At 45.5% G+C, this 22,464-nt stretch overlaps 1 protein-coding gene across 3 annotated transcripts in view; it reads right to left on the reverse strand.

The window, feature by feature from the left end:
- The window catches only part of TMC5 (transmembrane channel like 5), an 86,604-nt gene that overhangs the window by 33,378 nt on the left and 30,762 nt on the right, over positions 1-22,464 (reverse strand). For 2 of the 3 annotated variants that reach the window (XM_012522164.4, XM_012522165.4), the window contains exons 3-8: positions 12,828-13,691; positions 10,487-10,659; positions 6,315-6,404; positions 2,815-2,914; positions 687-774; positions 7-255 (exon numbers count right to left, since the gene is read on the reverse strand). In XM_012522164.4, the coding sequence (XP_012377618.1) occupies positions 7-255; positions 687-774; positions 2,815-2,914; positions 6,315-6,404; positions 10,487-10,659; positions 12,828-13,618 (1,491 nt within the window). In that variant the 5' untranslated portion in view covers positions 13,619-13,691. Of the gene's footprint in view, positions 1-6; positions 256-686; positions 775-2,814; positions 2,915-5,414; positions 5,791-6,314; positions 6,405-10,486; positions 10,660-12,827; positions 13,692-22,464 lie in introns of those variants that run through there. The other variant, XM_058286368.2, reaches the window with a different exon arrangement.

The following is a 22,464-nucleotide window of genomic DNA, read 5'->3' on the forward strand; positions in this document are numbered from 1 at the left end:
ACTTACCCCCCCTGTGAAAAATTCCAACCCAGTGAACTGGAGGCTGTTCTTCTCAGGCACGGTTAGCTGAGGGATTACGATGAAGCTGAAGTTTACAATGAAGGAGAAAATGTTGAACTTCAACAGCCACTTCAGAAAGTTGAAGTAGGAGAGCACGCTGGTTCCAAACTTGCCGCCAATGCTCTTGAGCGTCTTCTGCCACAGGTTGACGCGATTGAGGAGTTCCGACAGGCTGCTCTTGGATCTCCGGTAAGTCTGCAGGGAGGATGCAAAGCAGGTGGCTTGACAGGTGCTCCAGACACCGTAATAGCAAGAATGGCTGCTGCTGCCAGAGTTGCCCATCCAATCCTGTCGCCCATCTCATCCTCGCGCCCCTGATGCCCATCTAATCCTCGCGCCCGCCATCTAGGTAGAGTACGAGGACTGGTTTTCCAGCTTTGCTGGTGAATAAGGTGAAGATATTGCTGTTGTGCAACTGACTCAGCAACCTTTCACCTTCCCCCTGCCCACCTCATTTCCCCCAGCTCTGCTGATCCAATTTCTATGGCTCTGAGCAATGGAAGAGGATTTGGGGTCCTCTTCCCTAATAAGCACGCCCTTTGGTCCTCTTTCATCCCCATTTTCCCATCTTCCTGCTTTCGCCCTTGCCCTGTCCATTTTACTGATTGCAGTAAAGGCTGACTTACCAGTGAAATGGAGTTCAAACACTGAGAACAGCAGTTGAGCTGAAGGATACGATGGGACTGTTTGCTTTTCTCTCTGTCAATAATCTTCCTGAGGGGAATGGCAGGAAAAAAGTGAGAGATACCAAGGTCTCATTCATTCACTCAAAAGTAATTACTGAATGCCTTTGAGAACCCAGGCATGGTCCCAGATGGTGAGCAAGAGGGACCGCTTTTCCTGCCTCATGCAGCTGACATCCCAGGTGGAAGCAAAAGACAATAAACAAATAAAATAATAAATCGGTCAATCACCTAGTAGAAAGTGATTTGTACTATGGGAAAGAAAAAGAAAAAAAACAGAGCAGGATAAGAAGGTGGGAGATGTTGGGGTGGGGACCATGTTACAATCTTAAATAAGGTGCTATCTGATCAAAGTCTTAAAAGAGGTGAGGGGGAGACATATGGATAAGGGAAGGCTCCATGCATGGGAAAGAGCCTGCGTGAAGTGCCAAGGTGGGCAGGACAGCAAGGAGGCCACCGGGGGCGGGGGCTGGGGAGTGGTAGAGCTGGAATGGGATGAGCAAGGGGAATGGGGGTGGACATGAGTGACAACCTGACCATCAGGGTGTGCAAATCACAAGCCAGGGGCTGAGTTTGCTCCTGAGGGGACATTTGGCAGTGTCTGGAGACTTGTTTGTCATAACTTGGGGGGTGGAAGCTACTGGCATCTAGTGGGTGGAGACCAGGGACGCTGCTAAACACCCTACAGTGCCCAGGACAGTCCCCCAACAAAGATTTATCAAGCCCAAAACGCAACGGGTGCCGAGGGTGAAAAGTGCCCCTGGAAGGGCAACAGAAGGATGCGGACTTTATCTTCATGATACGTGGAGCCACTGAAGACTGTGAAAACCAACTTGTGTTTTGAGAAAGATAAGGGCACCGAGAGTCTCTACCCTTCCCTGGACTCGCCACAGCCATTGGTTCGGAGCCTTCCTGGCGCTCCAGGCCCACCTCAAACGCCCACCTCACGTTACCACCTCTAAAGTTTCAGCACGTGCCCAGGCCGACCCTATCACTCCCACAGCATCCTCCTTCTCCCTTGATTGGGCCTGATTTTTTTTTCTGCCACTTTTTAAGTTACTCGTTCACATGTCTGTCTCCCCTGCCAGGCTTTGAAATTTATCTTTGCAACCTCAGCACCCATCTTAGAGGAGTGCGTGGGGACCGCTGAATTGTTTATTAGAAATCGCTCTGTCCCCTGGACTAGCTTCTGCTGACTATTACAAACTGAATAAAGGAAAAGAAAGTTGAGAAACAGTAAATGGAAGGGCTGCAGGCTAAAACAGTCCTCACCTTGATTTTGAATTTCTGCACTGGGAAAGCTTCTGGGGTCTCATAGCTTTTTTTGAAACTTTTCATTTTAGAGTAATGGGAGATTTACAGAAAAGTTGCCAAGGTGGTACATAGAGTTCCCAGATATTCCCCAGTTTCCCTGTTAACATCTTACATTTCCCTGGTATGTTTGCCAAAACTGAGAACCCAACATCACTTCTCACTGAACTCGAGACTCTGTGGCAACTGCTCATTTTCCCACCGATGTCCTTTTCCTGGTCCGGGACTGCCACTGAGAAGACCACATTGCCTTAAGTCATCCTGTTCTCCTTAGTTCCTCTTGGCTGTGACAGTCGCTCAGACTTTCCTTGGTTTTGAGGACCTTGGCAGTTTTGGTATTTTGTAGAATGTCCCTCACCTTGGGTTTGTCCGTTTTTCTCACGGTTAGCCTGGGGTTATGGGCTCTTCCCACGGAGGGGAAGTACCCTCCTCATCACACCGTTTCTCTCTGGGGATGTTGACCTCGATCACCCCGCAAAGTGGTGTTTGCCAGGCTTCTCCGCTGCCGAGTAAGCTTTCCCTTCCTTCCCATACTCTCCTCTTGGGAGGCACATCAGTAAGTGCAGTCCACGCTCAAGCCAAGGGAGAGGGGATTAAGCTCCACTGCCCGGAGCGGGGAATAGCCCCATAAATTATTTGGAAAGAAATATATATATATGGTACTTCTCCCACATTTACTTAGTTTTATCTTTTTGAAGTGCGGCAAAAGTCAAAGATGGAGGTTCTTGTGAAGTCTGGGAAAGAAGCCTCTGGTCCATACCTTAGGTTCCTCTTCTCCTCCATGGTTTTTGGCTGGTTCCTGATGGCTTTATCTCTGTCTCTAGGTGCCAGGGGTATCAGAGATGCGATTAACTTTTGTTCTACAGGAGAAAAGAAAACAAACGGAGTTTCAGGCTTTCTCCTTAAAAGAAGAATGGCGTTGCCAAAACATGGCGCTGCAGTTAGAACATGTTTTTTAAAAGAGAACAATGAAAAAAGAATATAAGGAGTCAGGAAATCCCAAGACAACAAATAAAAACAAGAAGGCATGTATATTTGTTAAACTTTGAAGACAAAGTAAATGATGTAATTTGCACTCGATTCCAATTTGAAGTTTTCCTTTTTCCCACATCAAAAAACCAGTTAGTAAAGCCAACAAGAGCCTGCACACTATTGAGATTAGTAGTAATCAAAGAAAATGTGGCATTGATGTGGAGAAAGTGGCCATGGTGGCTGCTGGGGGTAGGGAGCGGGAGGAAGGATGTGATGTGGGGGCATTTTCGGGGGTTGGAGTTGTCCTGGGTGGTGATGCAGGGACAGTTACCAGGCATTGTATGTCCTCCCATGGCCCACTGGGTGGACTGTGGGAGAGTGTGGGCTATGGTGTGGACCATTCACCATGAGGTGCAGCGGTGCTCAGAGATGTATTCACCAAATGCAATGAATGTCTCATGATGATGGAGGAGGTTGTTGTTATGGGAGGAGTGGGGTGAGGGGGTGGGGGGTATATGGGGACCTCATATTTTTTTAATATAACACTAAAAAAACAGAGACAAAAAAAAAGAGCCTGCACACTTTGGAATGCCTACCTCTCCTCTCTCATTTTAATCTCACATCCCTCTCTTTTGCCCTTGCACTCCAGATACAAGGGCTTTCTTTCTATCCCTTGACCATTGTCACATGCTTTTCTGCCTACCTCTTTCTCACATTTTCAGTCAGTGTAGCAGATACTGCTGGTTGCCTGCCCCCAAATCATTCTCTCCTTCCAAATGGAATCCTGGTTTTGTTTGGGAATCTACCCGTCCCCACCTGCCCGAGCTTCAGGCATAGGGGGCCCTGGTAGGTATAGGCTGGTCCTAATGGTCCTATCCCTGTTGCAGTTGACATAGGCAGGGGCATGTGACACAAGCTTGGCCAGTGTTCTGTGAGGGGTGGTCTGCTGAGGAGTTTCTTGGAAAGGTTTCTTCCTTCTCACTCAATTGGTCAATCAATCACTAACAAGGTGTTGGGGGTCAAATCATGTCTCCTACAAAAGACACATTTGAATCTTAACCCACATTCCGTTTGTAAACAGGAGCTTTGAGAGATGATATGATTTAGTTAAGGTGAGGCCAAACTGAATCAGGGTGGGTCTTCATCCATGAAGAGAGGATATTTGAACACAGAAGAGCAGATGCAAGGGAGAGAGGGCTCGCCATGGGACAGAGGACGGCCGTCGCCAGCTCCCTACCCATCCCGGGGAAAGCGTGGCCTTGCCGACATCTTGAATTTGGACTGCCAGCCTTCAAAACCATGAGACAGTAAATTCTTGTTAAGCCCACAGTGTGTGGTATTTTTCATAGCAGCCCTGGCAAACCAAGACACCAGGAAAAGACAGGTCCATCTTCCTCTGAATGTTGAGTTTTCATGTCACACCTGGAATGACTTGTCACCATCTTGTCACAGCTTGGGGAACCAGCTTGGGGGGGGGGGCGCTGGGCAAAGCAGATGTGTTGGAGACTGAAGATGGACAGGAGTGGACTGGCTCCTGGTCACACCACTGAGCCAGAACTCCCCACGAAGGAAGCACTGTGTTTAGCTTAAAGACGTCACTGAAGTGCAGAGGTGTGTCCAAAAGGTGCCCAACAAATCATTTTGCTAAAGACAAGGAATTTGTGTCTCTCCTAAGAGGCAATGAGGAGTCATTTGAGAGGGAGAAAGGAGAAGGGGGGAAGAGAGGAAAATATGGAAATGAGGGAGAGGTGATGCCCCAGTTTTCAGTAAATGGACTAAACCCAAAAAATGCTTTCCTGTGAATAGATATTAACTTCCAGAAACTATTGAGAGTGGCTGGACTTTATACTTGGAATATTTGTGGGATGAAACAGAAATGACATCTGTTTTTGACCTCAGATGTCACACCTAACACTCAGTTTCATGATGGACAATGCACGGAGGCATTCTATGTTGCCTAAAACCGGGCTAGGGAGTCACGGGGCCAAGCCAGGTCAGTATGGTGGTTGTGGACATGGACTTGGAAACCAGATAGACCTGCAGCTACTTGCTGTGTGACTTAAGACAGGTTATTTAATTTCGCTGAGCCTCAACTTTCTAATCAAGCAAATGGGAATGTCAAGAGGACCTGCGTAGAGTATGGGTGTAAATAAAACTAAATTCAATGGATAGCAGAAAGGCAGTGAGCCAGGCCTAGGAAGTGAGCGTGACTAAGGCAGGCTCTTGTGAGAAGGATGCTCTTGAAGTGGCCTCCACCTCCGTGCCTAGCACCCTTAGTTCACCTACCAAACCTGCCACCTACTGACTTCTTAAAACTGGAAAACCCTGTGGACAGCTTGGAAGCCGCCCTTGCTCCCTGCCTAACGCCTCTTCCCGGGGTTTGACTACCTTGAGCGGTTTCGTGTGATGTACAGGAAGTGTCTACACCTGTGCATTCTGGGATGTGAAGCGTCTCAGAAATCGATTCGTTCACAGATGAAAACCGTGTCACCTGCTTGCTCTTTTTGTAATTCTGAGAGTCTGTCAGGTCCATGTCAAAAATGGATGAGACCACCCTGAGGCCTGAGTTCACCGGCACTTTATCTGGAAAATTCTGATTTGAGGATGGAAGGCTTGGGGCACCAGGCGGAACATTCTCCACCTCTACGATGATTTCATTCACTCGGTCATCAGACAGCATCTCGTGCCTGCTCCAAGCCTTATTCTCTGCTGGGGTGGCCTTCCAGAGGGCTCATACAGCAGTCACGCTGGCATTGTTGGGAACTGTCAGGAAAGCGACGACCAGTCACCGAGGGACGCGGCAATCACATTTTCTAAAATGCCAGGATGAAATCTCCAAGGCAGCCACACCCAAATCGCAACTTAATTCCCCACATCTATACTCAGAGAGGTCCCCTCGGGAGGAGGTGGGTTTTCCTGGAGAGAGTTCTATCTCAGTAACTAGGTAAGAAATCAGAAACAGAATCCCTCAGCAGAGACAATAGGGTTCTAGAAACAGAAGGCAGAGATTCTTTTAAATGACAACACATAATCAAAGGGCAAAGTTTCTTTTTAATTTGTTGCCTCTGGCCTAGTACTAATAAGGGTTTCTGTCACTTGCAGCCAGAAGATTCCTAAGGAAGACACCTTGGTATCCATAAGACAAGAAATTCTGCAGGTCTACATGATAAATAAGTACGGCATCATCTACGACACCAGAGGCCAAGAGGAACTGGCAATGTCTAGATGGCTTTGAACATGTTCCTTCTCCAGGGCTGGATTTTTGACCACTGTCCATTTAAGTCTTACCTTGGGATGACTTGTGCCAATCATGTGCTGCCAATGGTGGATTTCCATAAGAATCATCGGGGCTATGTCCTTCTGCGAAAGCAGGATTCACTGCCGTGAAGAGGAGGGAGACATGCCAATTAACACAACACACTAGAAATTCCTGAGCATATAATGGTTAGTAAAACACAGACCTTAACCTCACTAGTAATTAAGAACTTTGGTGAAAAACAGGACAATAATACACACTAGAAAGTGCTGTTAAATTTAACAGTCAAGTGGTTTTCATCTGACTACAAGTAAAGGTTAAAGATAATTGTTACAATATGGAGTGGGTGTAGCTCAGTGGTTCGGTGCCTGAATGTATGAGGTCTCGGGTTCAATTCCCAGTACCTCCTACAAAAAAATAATAAAATAAAATAACTGTTACACTGAGATCCAGGTCATACCTACACACATATAACTGAAAAAAATGTTTCACAGAGTAACACTCTGTTTTACTTCATGAAATGCACGCTGATATATTCTTATTCTATTTGGATAGTAATAAATTTGGCCTCCAAAAAGAGGTCTGGCCTCTTGGAGGGTAACCTCTAAATCTTTGGACTTGCCCTTGTTCTTCACGGTAGGGCCATACAACCCCCACACCTGACAGCTGATGCTAAGGAGATGACAGGGTGGGGCCAGCTTCACAGGTGGTCTTGGGGTGGGGGGCTGGCCATACCAGAAGAGCAGCCATGGGATGCAGGAGTTGGGGCTTGAGCCAGGTCATATCGGCTGGACCTGGGAGGGGGCTGGAGATGGGGTTTAGCCACATTAACACTGATTCCCCCAGGCACGCCCAGAACGAGGCTCCATAGGAACTCTGGACCCTCAAAGCTTGGGAAGCCTCCATGATCAAGAAGGTGCATCACTGTACTGGGAGGGAGATGCACTCTGACTCCAGGTGGAGGGGCACGGAGGGCTGGCCTCTGAGACTTTGCCCTCTGCTTCTCTTCTTTTGGTGTCTCCCCATTTGTGTCCTTTTCACTATAACAAAACTATCATCATAAGGATAGCACTTTTGGTGAGTCCTGTGAGTCATTCCAGCAAATTATCGAGCCCAAGGGAGTGGTGGGACCGCCAGCATCTGTAGCCAGTTGGGCAGAAGGGTGGGCGTCCTGGGCCTCCAAGCTGGCGGCTGGTGTCTGAAGGGTGGTCTCGTAGACTGCCCTCACCTGGGGGGGTCTGGCCCAACTCTGAGGAGTTAGGGTCAGAACTGAAGTAATTTTAGTTGCTGTCAGAAGTTACTGGGTGACCTACTCAGTATTCCACTCTATTCTATTTCATTTTTAAAATGAAATTCACAACCCAGTAATGGGTTACAACTCTGAGTTTGAAAACTATTTGTCTAGGTCATTACAGAGGCTTCTTCCAGGTCTGATATTTTATGATGGCACATGAATATGTCTGAAATATGGCATGATTTTCTTAGGGACATAATCTGCTCTCAGCATCTACATAGCAGTGACATATTTCAATAGATTTTTATATTTAACCTATGATAAAAATTAAAGGCTGAAGTCCTCAATAGAGGAAAAAGAGCACATTTTGATAGGAACAAAGCATGAAGTTACATTGCAGGAGGTTCTGGAGTTTGCTGCCTGGTGTCAAATCCCAGCTCTATTACTTACTAGCTGTGTGCCCTTGCAAAAGGTATTTACCCTCTATGAGCCTCAAATTTTCAGTCTGTAATAGAGGACTCAGAATAAGACCTCCCTATGGAATTGTTGGTGGAACTGGCCCTCGTATAGATGTAAAGTGCTTAGAACAATCCCGGAACATAGGTGGCTATCAGGATATATTAATAATTGTGACAGACTGTTGTCCAGTGAACATTACACCCTCCCTTCACAGTGACTAGCTCCACTGATGTAGGGCTTGGTCATATGACTTACTTTTACCAATGGCAAAAGTGAATTTTTGCCATTCCAAACCATGGTCTTCAGAGACATCATATCTTTTTACATACCACTTTGAGCACTTTCAGCTTATACCATGGGAAGAGAATTTCCAGGTAGCCCACCGGCCCAAGCACAATGAGATCAGACTTAAATTAGAACCTGCAACCTGGAGCTAAGCCCAGCCAAGCCCTGTCTAGTTCAGCCTAACCTCACCAACCCTGGAAATGTGTGAGCGAAATATTTATCATACAATACTGGGTTTTTGGAATTGTTTGTTATGCAGCATTACTGTGATAGACAACTAACTGAAACAATTATTATAATCATTGTGGCTATTAATTCAGTTAACATTTCTTGAGCACCTACTGTGTATGAGGTTCTGTGACACTGTGAAAATTATCTAAAGCCTTGGAGGATGCATGAATGAACATGGGTTCATCTTCAGGAATCTATTGGGATAGGTAACACCATAGAAGTCATTGCAATATTTTCTGGCAAGGGCTACAACCTTTTTCCTACAATGGAACCTAGAAAGGGAGCTATACTTGACTGTTTTGGTTGTTTTTTTGTGTGTGTGTTTTTTTTAAGGATCTTAATTTCCAGTGTTCTATGTAGATCAGAGGTTAGGAATCTGTTTGCTTTTGCCCTGATTCTTCCCAGCAGCTTAGCAGGGTAAGTAAAAGCTCGGGCTTTCAGTTGAACAGACTGGATTTTCATCCTAGCTCCGTCAATTTAGTAGCTGCATGACTTTGGGAAAACTTCTCTGTGAGCCTTAGTTTTCCAATCTGTAAAACAGGAAAAGCAACGGGGCTTGCCTAAAAGGTGGTTTTGCACATTAAACGAGATAAGGGCCACGTGTATGGCAGAGTGCGTGTGGGGCAGGAAGCACTCCAAAACAGCTTCTTAGTAGTTCCACTTGCATTAGGATAGGCAGTGTTTCTCAATTTTTTTTCATTATCAAACCTCCAAGGAGTCATTTTAGACATTTTCCCTAATTTACCTTCCCCATGAAATTTTAATAACATAGATTGACTGTATATCTGTTTATATACTATCTGTGTATCTGTGCTTTATATGTAAAAGGAGTAAGCTTTTTCTACCCTCCCAAGAACAAATTTTCACCCCCTTGGGGGTAATATCATTCCCATTGAGAATGCATGGCACAGAGGTTTAGACTAGCTCTTGGGTAAACAACTGATGTTTGGGCTCCTGAATGAATGTTTTCTCTGCACCTGTGTAGGAGTTAGTGTTTTTCACTAGTATGGGGCAATGTACCCTGTCCCTTTCTCTGCCTGTTTCAAAGCCTTCCCCGTCTACCCCCTCCTCCAGCCTGCTCAAGCCTCAGTCTGCCTCTCCCAGCATTTTGATCCATTAGTCTGTTCTTGGCTGAACACCCACTCCCTTCTCCAAACTCCCGTAAGCTCTGTAACATTGACTGGAGTTTTTTTCTCTTGTGTAATGAACTGGTATCTGCATTAGGCAGTAAGTCCTTTTCTCCTCCAGGAAGGTAAGAATATATATATATATATTTTAGAGTTTCCTCTGTCTCTCGGAGCTAAGCATCTAACCTTTTGCACATAACAGATTCTGAGGATCATGTGGTTTTCCATGCATTAACAGTCCACTTGCTAATGTTCCTTAGTCATGGTGTGTTGGCTTTATTTGCCCACTCAGGGGCCAAGGAACAAAAGAATGCAGGTGCCTCTTACCTCCTTTGCTTGCTCACCCAGACAAGCAACTTGTACTGTGTTTCACCCCACAGGTTTGGAAAGTGTGAATGCTCTACATCTTAGCATGTGCTCCACTAGAGCTGGCCACCAGCAGCCTCAAGCTGAAGATCGTCATCAGTGGTTGTTTGCCCAACTTGGTGTTTTTAATTTTTAAAAAATTATTATGTTGGAGCACATAAAAATCAGAAGTTTTCCCAAAAAAACCCATCTCTCTGGCCTCTCTTAAAAATCCTGAAGATCCGGCTATACAGAGTCCATGTTTCCATATAACTGCAATGGGCCAGATGTGAACATCAGGCCCCTCGTGGAAGCACAGGGTGTGTACTCCTCCACTGTCCGTAACTCCTACCTGGCCAATTCAAATGGTTTGTGACACTTGCTCAGCTTCCTTAGACATGGAGTTCTCAGCTCTTGAAACTAAGAACACTAAGGAGCTATGGTTCTTTAATGCTTGCACCCCTAAGTCAGTTGGATTTTACTTTCTTCCCAGGATGTGAGCCTTGTTTTAACAAATGCTTACCATAGCCACTTCCAGGAGTGCCTGGCGCCAAGTGGCCATATGGATTTGCCATCTCCATGGATGTCATTTCAATGCTTTCTGGGTCATCTTCAATCCCACTCCCAAGAAGGCCCAAGGAGCCATCACCCCGGCGACGGATAGAGGGCTGGATCTGAGATGTTCTGGTGAGCACCCTGAAATCCCAAAAGGATGGGTCACTAGCCACCCAGTGGTGTGGTAAGGATATTCATCCATCCATCCATCCATCTACCGAGCCAGCCAACCATTCCATGATTTGTGTGACAGGCATGGGCATGGTAGCAAAGGTGCAAAGATAAAGACGTGGGGGATCTGCCCTCATGGGCTCCCAATGCCATCTGGTAGATCTTCTTAGACATGGCCATTGACAACTATAAGTAGAAATGGATGAGGATCAGAAGACAGGCTCAAGAAGCCCAGAGGAAGGTAGGAAGAATTCTGGCTGGGTATTCGGGCAGGGGTAGTAGGAGGACCAATATGGAGAGGTGGCCATTTGACCTGGGATTTGAAGGACAGATTTTGACCTAAAGAGTTAGGGGGAGGGTAGTCCAAGAATAAAGAACAGCATAAAAGAAGGTGCGAGGACAGAAAGTGCAGACTATGTAAGGGGATTGCTAAGAAAAGCAGTTAACCTGGAACAAAGGGTCTCAATTTATATTCCAATTCCCAGGCTTCATCTCAGATAATTAAATCAGAATCTCAGAAAGTTGGGCCCAGGCGTCTGTATTATTTTTCAAGTTCCCAGATAATCAGATAATTCTAAAGATTATCTAGGGCCAAGAACTACTGGACTATTTCTGGTTGGGATGACAGAAAAGTTTTGGTAATGGATGATGGTGTTGGCAGCACAACATTGTGAATAAAATTAAAACCACTGAATTGTATACTTAAAAGTTGTTAAAATGGGAAATTTTATGTTGTGTATATGTTACCACAATAAAAAAGTTTTTAAAGAAATTTAAGTACAGCAAAGGATGGATTTGGGCCTGAGAGGAAATAAATTAATAACTGGCAGGAAAAAAAAAATAGCACCAACATAGGGGGTAGGATCAAGTTGGGGAGGGGATAGGAGAAATCAGAGGAGGTCTAATCAGACTGGTCTTTGGGCAACATCTTAATCAACACAGTGCATCCTCACTCAGAAATAATCTCATAAGTGGGAAACCATGGACAAAGAGAAGCTGAGTGGCTGGATCAAATGTGGATTTTGGAATAACGAATCAGGCAGAAGAGGATAAGACCGAGGAAGACGTTTGAGCTGGTCCTGTTGGCCATCCTATCTAGGCCCTGAAGACATTCTGTCATGTCTATTGCACACTGAGATCCCCTATCCTTATTCCTAGAGAAAAATGCAAGCCATCCATTTTTGTCAAATTCATAAAAATTAATAATAGAAATAACAAATGCCAAATATGACTTGTATTGGTTAAAATTGTGCCTGGTAAAATTTGGTATCAATTTGTAAAAATGACTATAGAATCATGTTGGTAACACTGAACGCTGAAAAACTTAACCTAGGGAAAATTAGATTTGGTAAAACTAAGATATTCAAACTAACACTGTCAATGGCCAGTACTGTCCCTGGTAAAATTTATCATTGACCAAAAAGCGATGGAAGAATAAAATCCTCTTGATGAAATTTTGATGAAATCTGGATCAGGAAAAATTGGATTTAATAAAAATGACCACCTTAAAGGAATACTGATAATGGTGAAAATAAAAATAAAATTTGAAAAAAACGACCACGCAGAAAATCAATGAATCAAATCTGCTATAAAGCTTACATGGTAAACAATCAATTCTGATGTAAATAATTTCAGAAAAATGAAAATAGAAAAAAATTGGGAGTGGCCCAACCATCTTGTATTAAAAACAAAAACAAAAAACAAATTGAGATTAAATTGACTTCATGGAATAAGATCTTCAAAAGATTTTCTTTATACAAAGTCACTATGTTGAGATAATTCTGGTTAAAATGTTTGGATTCATAATTATCAAGTCTTTACCCTAACCTCTCTGTCAGAGTAGTAGGGTCAAAAGGGTGGGGATCAACACATCTTGCATGGATTATATAAGGAAGAGATAGGAGACTCTTCTCACCAAGAGCAATGAAAGATCAAATTCAGGAAAAGGCTGGAGGCTAAGGGTCCATGGTCCAGGTCTGGTCTTCAGTGGATATGGAAGTTTAACCACAATTTGAGGCCATAGAAACCATCATTCACGTCTCCAACCCAAACCACACCCACCAAGTCCCATTTCCTTGGTGATCTAACACTTACACACACACACACACACCTCAATGGAGGGAGATGCCCATACTTACCCCCTGGTCATTTCTTGGGTTTCAGAAGAGCCATAATCACTACCATTCTCAGCACCTGGGTAATCAGGCTCTCCCCAAAAGTTTGGAGAGTTCTGATAATCCCCAGCACTGGGATAGTCAGGTTCCCTGAAAAAATTTGAAGAGTTAGGTTGATTTTCAACACCCGGATAATAAGGCTCTCGCAGAGAGTGTGTGTGTGGATTGCTTCCGGAACCAGTATATTCTGGATTCCTTCTGGAGCTTGGATGGTTGGAATTTGTTCTGGGGCCAAGAAGGTTAGAGTTGCCCTGAGCTCCAGGGTAGTCTGGTTCTTCCAAGGAGCCAAAATAATCTGAATTTGTTCTGGAACCTGCATAGATTTCACCGCTTCTTGAACCTGGGAAACCAGGATTTTGATGAGTTTCAGGATAGTCCAGCTCTCTGGATGAGCCTGGGCGGTATGGAATGCTCCAAGAGCCAACATAATCTGGATCTGTCAGAGATTCAGGATAATCTGGACTTGTTCTGGAGCCTGTAGAGTATGGATTTCTCCTGGTGCTGGGATAGTCTGGATTACTCTGAGATCCTGGATAATCTGGCTCTGCCAGAGCTCCAGGGTAGTCTGAATTTGTTCTGGATTCTGCAGAGTATGAGTTGTTCCTGGTGCTGGAATAGTCTGGATTGTTCAGGGGACCTACGGAATCTGGATAATTCTTGGTTTTCAAATACCCCTGTGTATGGCTCTGAGACCCTGAATAGTCAGGGTAATCTGGATCTTCTTCATACCCATTATTCCTGTAATAGGCAGACATGCTGGTACAGACCCTTCTTCCAAGAGTGTTAAAAGAATCTTGAACTTGCAGTAATTCAGGGATATTTTTTAAACTGAAAAACAAAAAGGAAGGAGAGAGTCAGGTTTTTTTTCATTTCTTCCCTGCAGAGATTACTGGTTATGTTTGAGTAATCTTTCTTTCATAGTGGGATACAGGCTGCCCAGAATAAAGATGGTTTCCCGGGAAACGGACTTTGGCCCAGTGGTTAGGGCGTCCGTCTACCATATGGGAGGTCCGTGGTTCAAACCCCGGGCCTCCTTGACCAGTGTGGAGCTGGCCCATGCGCAGTGCTGATGCGCGCAAGGAGTGCCGTGCCACGCAAGGGTGTCCCCCGCGTGGGGGAGCCCCACGCGCAAGGAGTGCGCCGTGAGGAAAGCCGCCCAGCGTGAAAAGAAAGAGCAGCCTGCCCAGGAATGGTGCCGCCCACACTTCCCGTGCCGCTGACGACAACAGAAGCGGACAAAGAAACAAGACGCAGCAAATAGACACCAAGAACAGACAACCATGGGAGGGGGGGAAATTAAATAAATAAACAAATCTTTAAAAAAAAAAAAAAAGATGGTTTCCCAGCCTCCCTTGCAGTTGGATGTGGCCATGAGAACGGTCAATGGGGTGTGAGCAGACGCAAGATGTACAACTTCTAGGTTGTGCTCTCTGAAAGGGAAGAGGTATGCCCTCCCTTTCTCAGAACTGTGACTTCCCATGGGCTGCAATGTGGAAATGATGGTGCCTCATCTTGGGCCGTTCACACAAACACAGCACCCTAGGGACGGCAGCAGAGCAAGATGGAAGGAACCTGGGATGCTGATGACCTCACAGGGGAAAGCTGTCACATCGATTCAGGCTTTAAATGTTTATACAGCGTCAGCCACTTTGGGTCTCTGATACATCCAGCCAAACTTACATCCTGACCAATTCATTCCCCCAGTGGATGGAGGAGGAGGCAATGAGTTGAAGGATTAGAAGGAGCAAGGGCTTTTTGAGCACTTGGATCAAAATTGTGGTTCAATCCAAGTGCTCAAATTGAGAGATAAGGAAAAGAAAAACAAAAATACCTCTATAGTTTCAAGCCAGCATATTAGAAGAATGGTGGTATCTTTGAAAGAAGGAAGTACATTTTAAAAGTCCAGCCAACTTTTATAGGTTTATCCCTACACTAAGGACAAGGTGAGACATTTTGTTGAGTAATCAGATCTAAAGACAATACTTACCTTCTGCTATCACTTACAGCCTTAGAATGTTCACTGGCCAACTTGTGATTTCTTATTAATTCCATATTTCTTAGCAGTCTCTTTGGCTTGATTTTGTCCCTGCCCAGCTTTGTGGTAACAGTTCAACATTCTTTGCGTCGCCACCTCTTTCCCACTCTCAGATATGGAAATGTGACCCAATCAGAGTTTATTTTCTTTCTGGCCTCACTGATGGGGTCAGGGTATATAATCCAGTCAGAGCCAGTGAGATTCATTCCTAGGAGTTTTGTTAGGCCTGTTGGGAAGATAGAAGCTCCCTCTTTTCACTGGACTTAAGAGTTAGGATGCTAGAAGCCTGAAGCGGCCACGGATCCCCGGTGGAGAAGGCCTGCCTGAGTGTGACCTCAGCAGGGAGGAGAATAGAGCCAAGAGACAGCTGGAAAGAGAGACCAGATGCTGAGGACCTGGTTTAAGTGCCTGAATCCAGCCCTGCCTGAAGACAGACAATCCCTGGATACTGAAGTCATTACCTTCCCTTTTTGACTTGCTAGTTTGAGTAAGGTTTCTGTCATTTGCCAATCCAAGAGAAGATTTCTGACTAATATGCTGGGTTTTGCAAATGGGAACATCTATATAAATTGTCCGTGTGCGCTATGAAGAGCAAACACTATGCCTTATTGCAACTTCTTTTTAATAACCTAGAAATTGAACTAGTCCATTTATTTGTTCTAAGACTAGAAGTTGATGTAATTATGGTCTGGACACTTCGATGGTTCCCCAAACCCAGAGTATTGAATCTAACAAGCTAAACGGTATCTATTACATTTAAGAAATGAAAGCAGGTACAACTACACCAGCCCAAGAGAAGTAAATGAATATGTCCACCAAAAGCTAAGAATGTTCATAGGAGCATTTGTTTATGAGCCAGAGTTGGAAGAAACCTAAATGTCTTTCAACAGCAAATTGAGTAAAACTGTAGCATATTCACACAATGAAATGGTGTGAATTTCATTAACAGAGCCTTAACAGAGACTGAATTTCTGCTACGTGTAACAACATGGATGAATCTCAAAGAAGTAAGGAGGAGGGAAAGGAATCTGACCCCAAAATGACCTGCACAGAACATTCATACAAAGTTCAAGGACAGACAGATCAGTAAACAGTGCTAGAAGTCAGAATCCCAGTTGCCTTGGGGAAGATTAGGGGGGTAAGTAAGGACTGGAAAGGACACGGTGAAGGCTTCTGGGAACTGGAAATGTTGTCTAGCTTACACGGGTTGTGTGTGTGTGTGTGTGTGTGCGCATGAATACTCTTCAAGTTGTCCTCTTAAGATTTGTGCACAATCTCTGTAAATATATTACTCCTTAATTTTAATTTTTTTTAATTTTTTAAATTTTTTATGTATTTTATTTATTTTTATTTATTTATTTCTCTCCCCTTACCCCCTCTCCCCCCTCCCCCCCCCCCGGTTGTCTGTTCTCTGTGTCTATTTGCTGGGTCTTCTTTGTCCGCTTCTGTTGTTGTCAGCGGCACAGGAATCTGTGTTTCTTTTTGTGGCATCATCTTGTTGTGTCAGCTCTCCGTGTGTGTGGCGCCCTTCCTGGGCAGGCTGCAATTTCTTTCGCGCTGGGTGGCTCTCCTTATGGGGTGCACTCCTTGTGCGTGGGGCTCCCTACACGGGGGACACCCCTGCGTGGCACGGCACTCCTTGCGCGCATCAGCACTGCGCATGGGCCAGCTCCACACGGGTCAAGGAGGCCCGGGGTTTGAACCGCGGACCTCCCATGTGGTAGACGGACGCCCTAACCACTGGGCCAAGTCTGCTTCCCACTCCTTAATTTTAAAAATGAAAACGAGCTAAACCAGAAGTCATAACAGAAAAACTCTACTTCTCCAGTGGGCCATGAGACCATCTGAAAAACAAGCAAACAAACCAAGGGTTCTGCCTCACAAACATTTCAGTGTTCTTATGTATAGATGCGGTGGCTTGAATTATGTACCTGACAGAGGATATGTTCTTAATCTTAATGGGGAGAGCCTATTATAAACAGGACCCTCTGAAGATGTTGTTTTCAGTTAAGGTGTGGCCCTACCTAACGAGGACGGGCCTTAATCCACACAGTGGAGCTGTAGAGAGGTCAGAGAAGGCCGCATGGGAGCCAGGAGTCAGAAAGAAATGGAAGCACGGACCCCAGGAGAGAAGGGAGGCAGAGGTGCAAGGCAGGGGACCCCAAGGATGGCGGCAAGCCAGGGCCGGAACGCTCCAGGCTTGATTTCGGATTTCAAGCTTTCCAAACTGGGAGCCAATAAATTCCAATTATGTGGTATTTGACAAAGCAGCCCAGCAAACTGACAGTCAATCCAGAAAATCTGAACTCGTGAAAGCAAAAGCTAGGCGAGAACAGGAAACATTACCTGAATTGAATCATCTATGTGAGGTCCGAAAATGAAAGTAGCTAAGGACCCAGCCCTTGGATTATAACGAGATTTAGTGGCCTTGCTGTGTGGACTTGGGCAAGTCACTGAACCTCCCTGAGCCTGTTTTCTCACCCATAAAATGCCAACAACAATATCCCATAGGGTTGTTGGAAGGAATGAATGAGATACGGTCCATGAAGCAGTTGACACCAAGGAGCAGTCAGCAAATGGAAGCTATCGTCACCACTGTTTTTGATGTGTAATGTATTCCCGACCGACTTCCAAAAGAAATATGCATTGGTGAACAATAAAAACCATGCACTCAGGGAATAGCTGTCGCTCAAGTGGTTGAGCTCCTGCTTCCCACGTGTGAGGTCCTGGATTCAATCCCTGGTACCTCCTAAAAAACAAACAAACAAAATGAAATGCCATGCACTCAATCAGAATATGATTAAAGAAATAGAAAAGGTTTTATAATCAGTTAAAGGGAGAAACGAGTCTACAAAACTCTCAGTTTGACCTAGTGACTGTAATTGAGAACTAAATTTTGCTGTGAGCTTCTTACTATTAGTCAAGCCTAAATCAGAACCAGGACAAGACTCGGTTCAATATTTATACAAAAGAGGAAGCATACCGGCTCTGTTTTTCTTTTTTTTTTTTTTTTTCCCCAAAAGGGCAGGACTTCTCCCCAGGATAAATTTCTGAAAAGAATCCCTTTCAAAGGGATAAGACAGGAAAGCCAGAGCTCAAGGTCAACAGGAACCAAAAGGCTCAGAAACTCCAAACCTCCAGGATGAGCTGCAGAGTAGAGTGGAGACTGCGGCATCTGCTCCAGGTCATGGCAAGCAGTTGTGCAGGTCTCTTGCATAAGACAATGTCATACGGCTTTTTCTGGCAAATGGGCTGTGAGCCTAAGTGAAATGTGTCACTTCCAAGCCAAAGCATTGAAGAGCCAAAACATAACTCTCTAGCTCCCCTTTCCCACTGACATTCCAGATGGGTTCCTGCATGACTAAATGGGACACAGCCCACCCCTGCCAACCCATAGTAGCTATTCATGAGCAAGAAATATTTTATGTGATAAGCCACTGAAGTTTTAAGATTGACTGTTACTGTATCAAAGCTTAGCCGAGCCTAACAAATATCAGACTATTTGGGATCTCTGTTTTTAATCTTTCACAAATTCACTCACATTAACACAGATGTGACAGTGATCGGCCAACAATTAGTTGCAAGTCTGTTGGTACATTTCTCTGTTCACCTGATAACATTTGACAGAAGCTTGTGTATTGGGCATTTTTTTTCACAGTCTAAGCATAAAAGGTACTTTAACCATTACCACCTTCACTGTAATAAACTGCTAAACAAACAAAAAGCTAAGTACACAGAAAATGGTTGGGGAAGAGGAGGAAGGAGGAAACAACAAGGAAACAATCTTGTATTGTCAAATAAAATGGGAGTCGTCTTCTGTGAACTTTACTTAGTTTCCCATTAACTATTAGTAGAGTAGATTAAATATCCTGCCCTTTCAAAGGAATGATAAATTTTGTGCCTTGGGAAAAAAACACAAAAAGACACTACAGGGAAAGGGACTTTGGCCCAGTGGTTAGGGCGTCCGTCTGCCATATGGGAGGTCCGCGGTTCGGACCCCGGGCCTCCTTGACCCGTGTGGAGCTGGCCATGTGCAGCGCTGACGCGCGCAAGGAGTGCCGTGCCACGCAAGGGTGTCCCCCGCGTGGGGGAGCCCCACGCGCGGGGAGTGCACCCGTGAGGAAAGCCGCCCAGGGTGAAAAGAAAGAGCAGCCTGCCCAGGAATGGCACCGCCCACACTTCCCGTGCCGCTGACAACGGCAGAGGCCGGCAAGGAAACAGGACACAGCAGATGGATACCAGGAACGGGCAGCCGGGAGAGGGGGGGAGGATTAAATAAATAGATAAATCTTAAAAAATAAAAAAAATAAAAAAAATTAAAAAAAGACACTACAATTGTTTTCTTTCAATTTTTGTTTCTCTGCTATTTCCCCAATAAGGACTATTTCCTGAACTAGTTCCTCTTAGTCCCCCTTTTAAGACATCCTATTTAGGGTTTCCCACTTCATTAATTCAGTGCTTTCACATGTTTTCTAACTCAGTTCACTGGAGCTCCCTACTTGAGCTTGCAAGTTTCCTTCATTTGAATGGGTGCTCATAGCATCTTTCATTTGTCATTCAGCTGGTCCAGGAGTATTCAAGGGACAAATTACACCCTCGCATTTAATGAGGTCGCATTCAGACCTTTTACTAGATCTCTGCTCCCTTTTAGCTCTCCTGGACTCAAGACAACAGTAAGCCAAGGCAAGCTGCCCACAAGCTCTGTTACACAGTCATCAAAGTGATCTCACCAAACCAAGGGAGTCAGAGTCCCTGAGGGCTGCCAAGCTTTGTGTGTGATTACAAAACACTGGAAACGATCCAAAACTCTATCAACAGGGCGTGAATGGAATTAATTTCAGTTCACCCCCACCATGGAATATCGTGGAGCTGTCAAAAAGAGTGCTTTAGATATACATGTCCCAGCAAGAGATGGTGCTGCAACCCAACTTCTGAAAGGCACAAGATGGTGAGGCCATGAGACCGAAGGGCGCACCAGTTAGAGAATCAGACATAGGCTTTATTGGGACTTACGGACAGGAGAAGATTCCTTGATGGTGGCAGGTCAAAGGGTGAATGAAGTCAGGGCGCCGCAAGAGGACAGAAGAAGATGCAGGGTGATTTATAAGGGCCTCGGAACAAAGACATGCCATAGGGGTGGTAACAAGGGCATTCCATAGGGGATAAGAACAGGTTCTGGTGAGGGTCCCGTGACTGCGCCTGTGGGGTCTGTGATGTTATCTCAGGAATGAGGTTTCACAACTTGGAGGAGATCTGGTTTAAGACATCCCCTCTCCCCCTCCAGGGAGGGTTGGTAGCCTTAACTCAGGCCTGGGTCACTGCAGGCAGCCCGCACAGAGGTCCTAGTGGGGGTATGGTCCCTGGACCCCCATAATCCACCCCCACGCAGCAGCCTAAGTGGACCATAGGACAAGCATCATCTCCATACTCCACAGTCACAGTATAAAAGACAAAAGAACAATAGGAGTCCTCCCCCCAGAACTAGTAGACCTATAAAAACATGTCGCCAAGGCAAATTGAACCAACCGGAGAGAGGGTCAATAACTGACTTATCAATGTGCTATATATGCTCTTGCATATGATTTAGAGCTTGTGACATATTGTGGGAGTGACCAGGAATATATACACAACATTGAACAGTAATGAGGGCATGGGTTCCACCTTGCGCGGCAGTGAGAATATCTAAAGCCATCCTATTGTGCAAAACTACATTTCGTAATCGGGTAGGTTCTTGCTTAGTAAGGAAGTTGCTACTTTGGAGTCATTAAGGGCTTAGCAGTGGGATTCGCTAAAGCTGTTTTGTGTTTTTCAGTGACAACCGTAGCACCACCCTGCACAAAAACAGCCAACAGGTAGGACCACCAGGGGGCGCGCTTTACCCTATACCTAGCCTTGACCGTTTCCCAGTTACTGGGAGTACGGGGTAGTGAGTCACATAGGTAGCAGAGTCATACAGCTGTCCCCACGTACATCATCTGGTCCAGTTGTAGGGCAAATACGGCCACCTAGTTTTGCCCACAAGTCCATAGCCATCCTTTGGAGGTAACGGGTAAGTTCCTGTTAATAAGTCGTAGGCCTGCCATTGGAAAAGACTATCATTTTCTAGTTTGACAATAAAATTACACAACTCAGGTTCCACATCACTGGTTCCCTCCTGTCGTTCCCTGCAGACAGGGGCAACGTGACCTAGGGTGACAGGCTCAGCTGTTAACCATCCTAAACCATCATATCCAGCATATCCTTGGGCTTCCAAACTTGCCGATGGGTAGTGCTCTGCCCTGCCAGCAAGGCGTTCCGCGCTGCCTAATTTGCAGGAGTTATGGCCCAAGGAAGGCCAGTAGCATCCGAGGATGGTAAGTCTGTGCTGACCCAACATTGGGTTCGATTGTGGGCGTGGGTTACCGCTGAGGCCCACTGGAGAAAGGCATTGGCTAGGGTGCTATGGGTGAAAAGAAAGGTGTTTATGGGGAACAATAAGTGGCAGATTATGCTGGTCTAACAGTTCATAAGCAACATTTCCATTAGTAGATAACAAAGTACCAGGTAGGGGAGTCTTTCAAGGGGGCTTCCAATACCATATATTTTCCTCTTCTAAATGCTCTTGAGTTTTCTACAGCAACATCAAACACTAGTTTAGGCATAAGGAGAGTCCACATAGACATATATAGGGTCCCAGCAGGAACAGGAGAACCAGGATTATTAATAAAGACTTTTACTGGCTTCTTTTGTATAAACTGTGGTTTTATCACAATGTTTTGGGTGACTCCTACCCCCATGAGCTTAAGATTCCCAACCAGCGAGGCTGCATAGGCCAGTACCATGGCGAAAGGACCTCATTTCCCCCAGTTTGTATGGTTTGAGGCATAGGCGACAACAGATTCTTATTACTTCTCCTTTGGGGCTATAGGGCAGCCCTAGATAGGGATGGCAGTCTTCAGAATGACCAGGCACTTTGGGTTAAATCTTCTACTTGCAACACGGTGTTGTACGCTGTACATAGCTGCTTCTCTAAGGGGTTATATCATAATTCAACCCCTTTCCATAACTGTGACTAAAACCCACAGGGTGCTCGCTTAGAAGGCTGCCTTTGCCACAAACCCCACCCAAAGCCAGTATTGGTGCAGGCCACATCCAGTTCATGGGTAAGGGTCAACCCCCGCACTGCTTGAGCCTGTGCTATTGCCCTCTTCGGTTCTTCAAAAGCAGCCTGCTGGGGGGTCCTCCTGTTCCCATTACAACCTTTTCTGATTAGCAATATTTGACCTAAATGAGGGATGAATGTCCTCCAGTACCCCAAGATCTCAGCTTCCTCTTGGCTCCCCCAGACTCAAGACAACCTAAGCCAAGGCAAGTCACCCACAAGCTCTGTTACACAGTCGTCAAAGTGATCTCACCAAGCAAAGGGAATCGGAGTCCCTGAGGGCTGTCACGCCAAGCTTTGTGTGTGATAACAAAACACTGGAAATGATCCAAAACTCTATCAGGAGGGGATGAACAGGATCAGTTTCAGTCCTTGCAGATGTGACTAGAGACCTTGGGGTGAGATCACCCTGGACTGGGGGGCCC

The sequence above is a fragment of the Dasypus novemcinctus genome, chromosome 23, assembly GCF_030445035.2.
Source record: "Dasypus novemcinctus isolate mDasNov1 chromosome 23, mDasNov1.1.hap2, whole genome shotgun sequence".
Classification (NCBI taxonomy): Eukaryota; Metazoa; Chordata; class Mammalia; order Cingulata; family Dasypodidae; genus Dasypus; species Dasypus novemcinctus.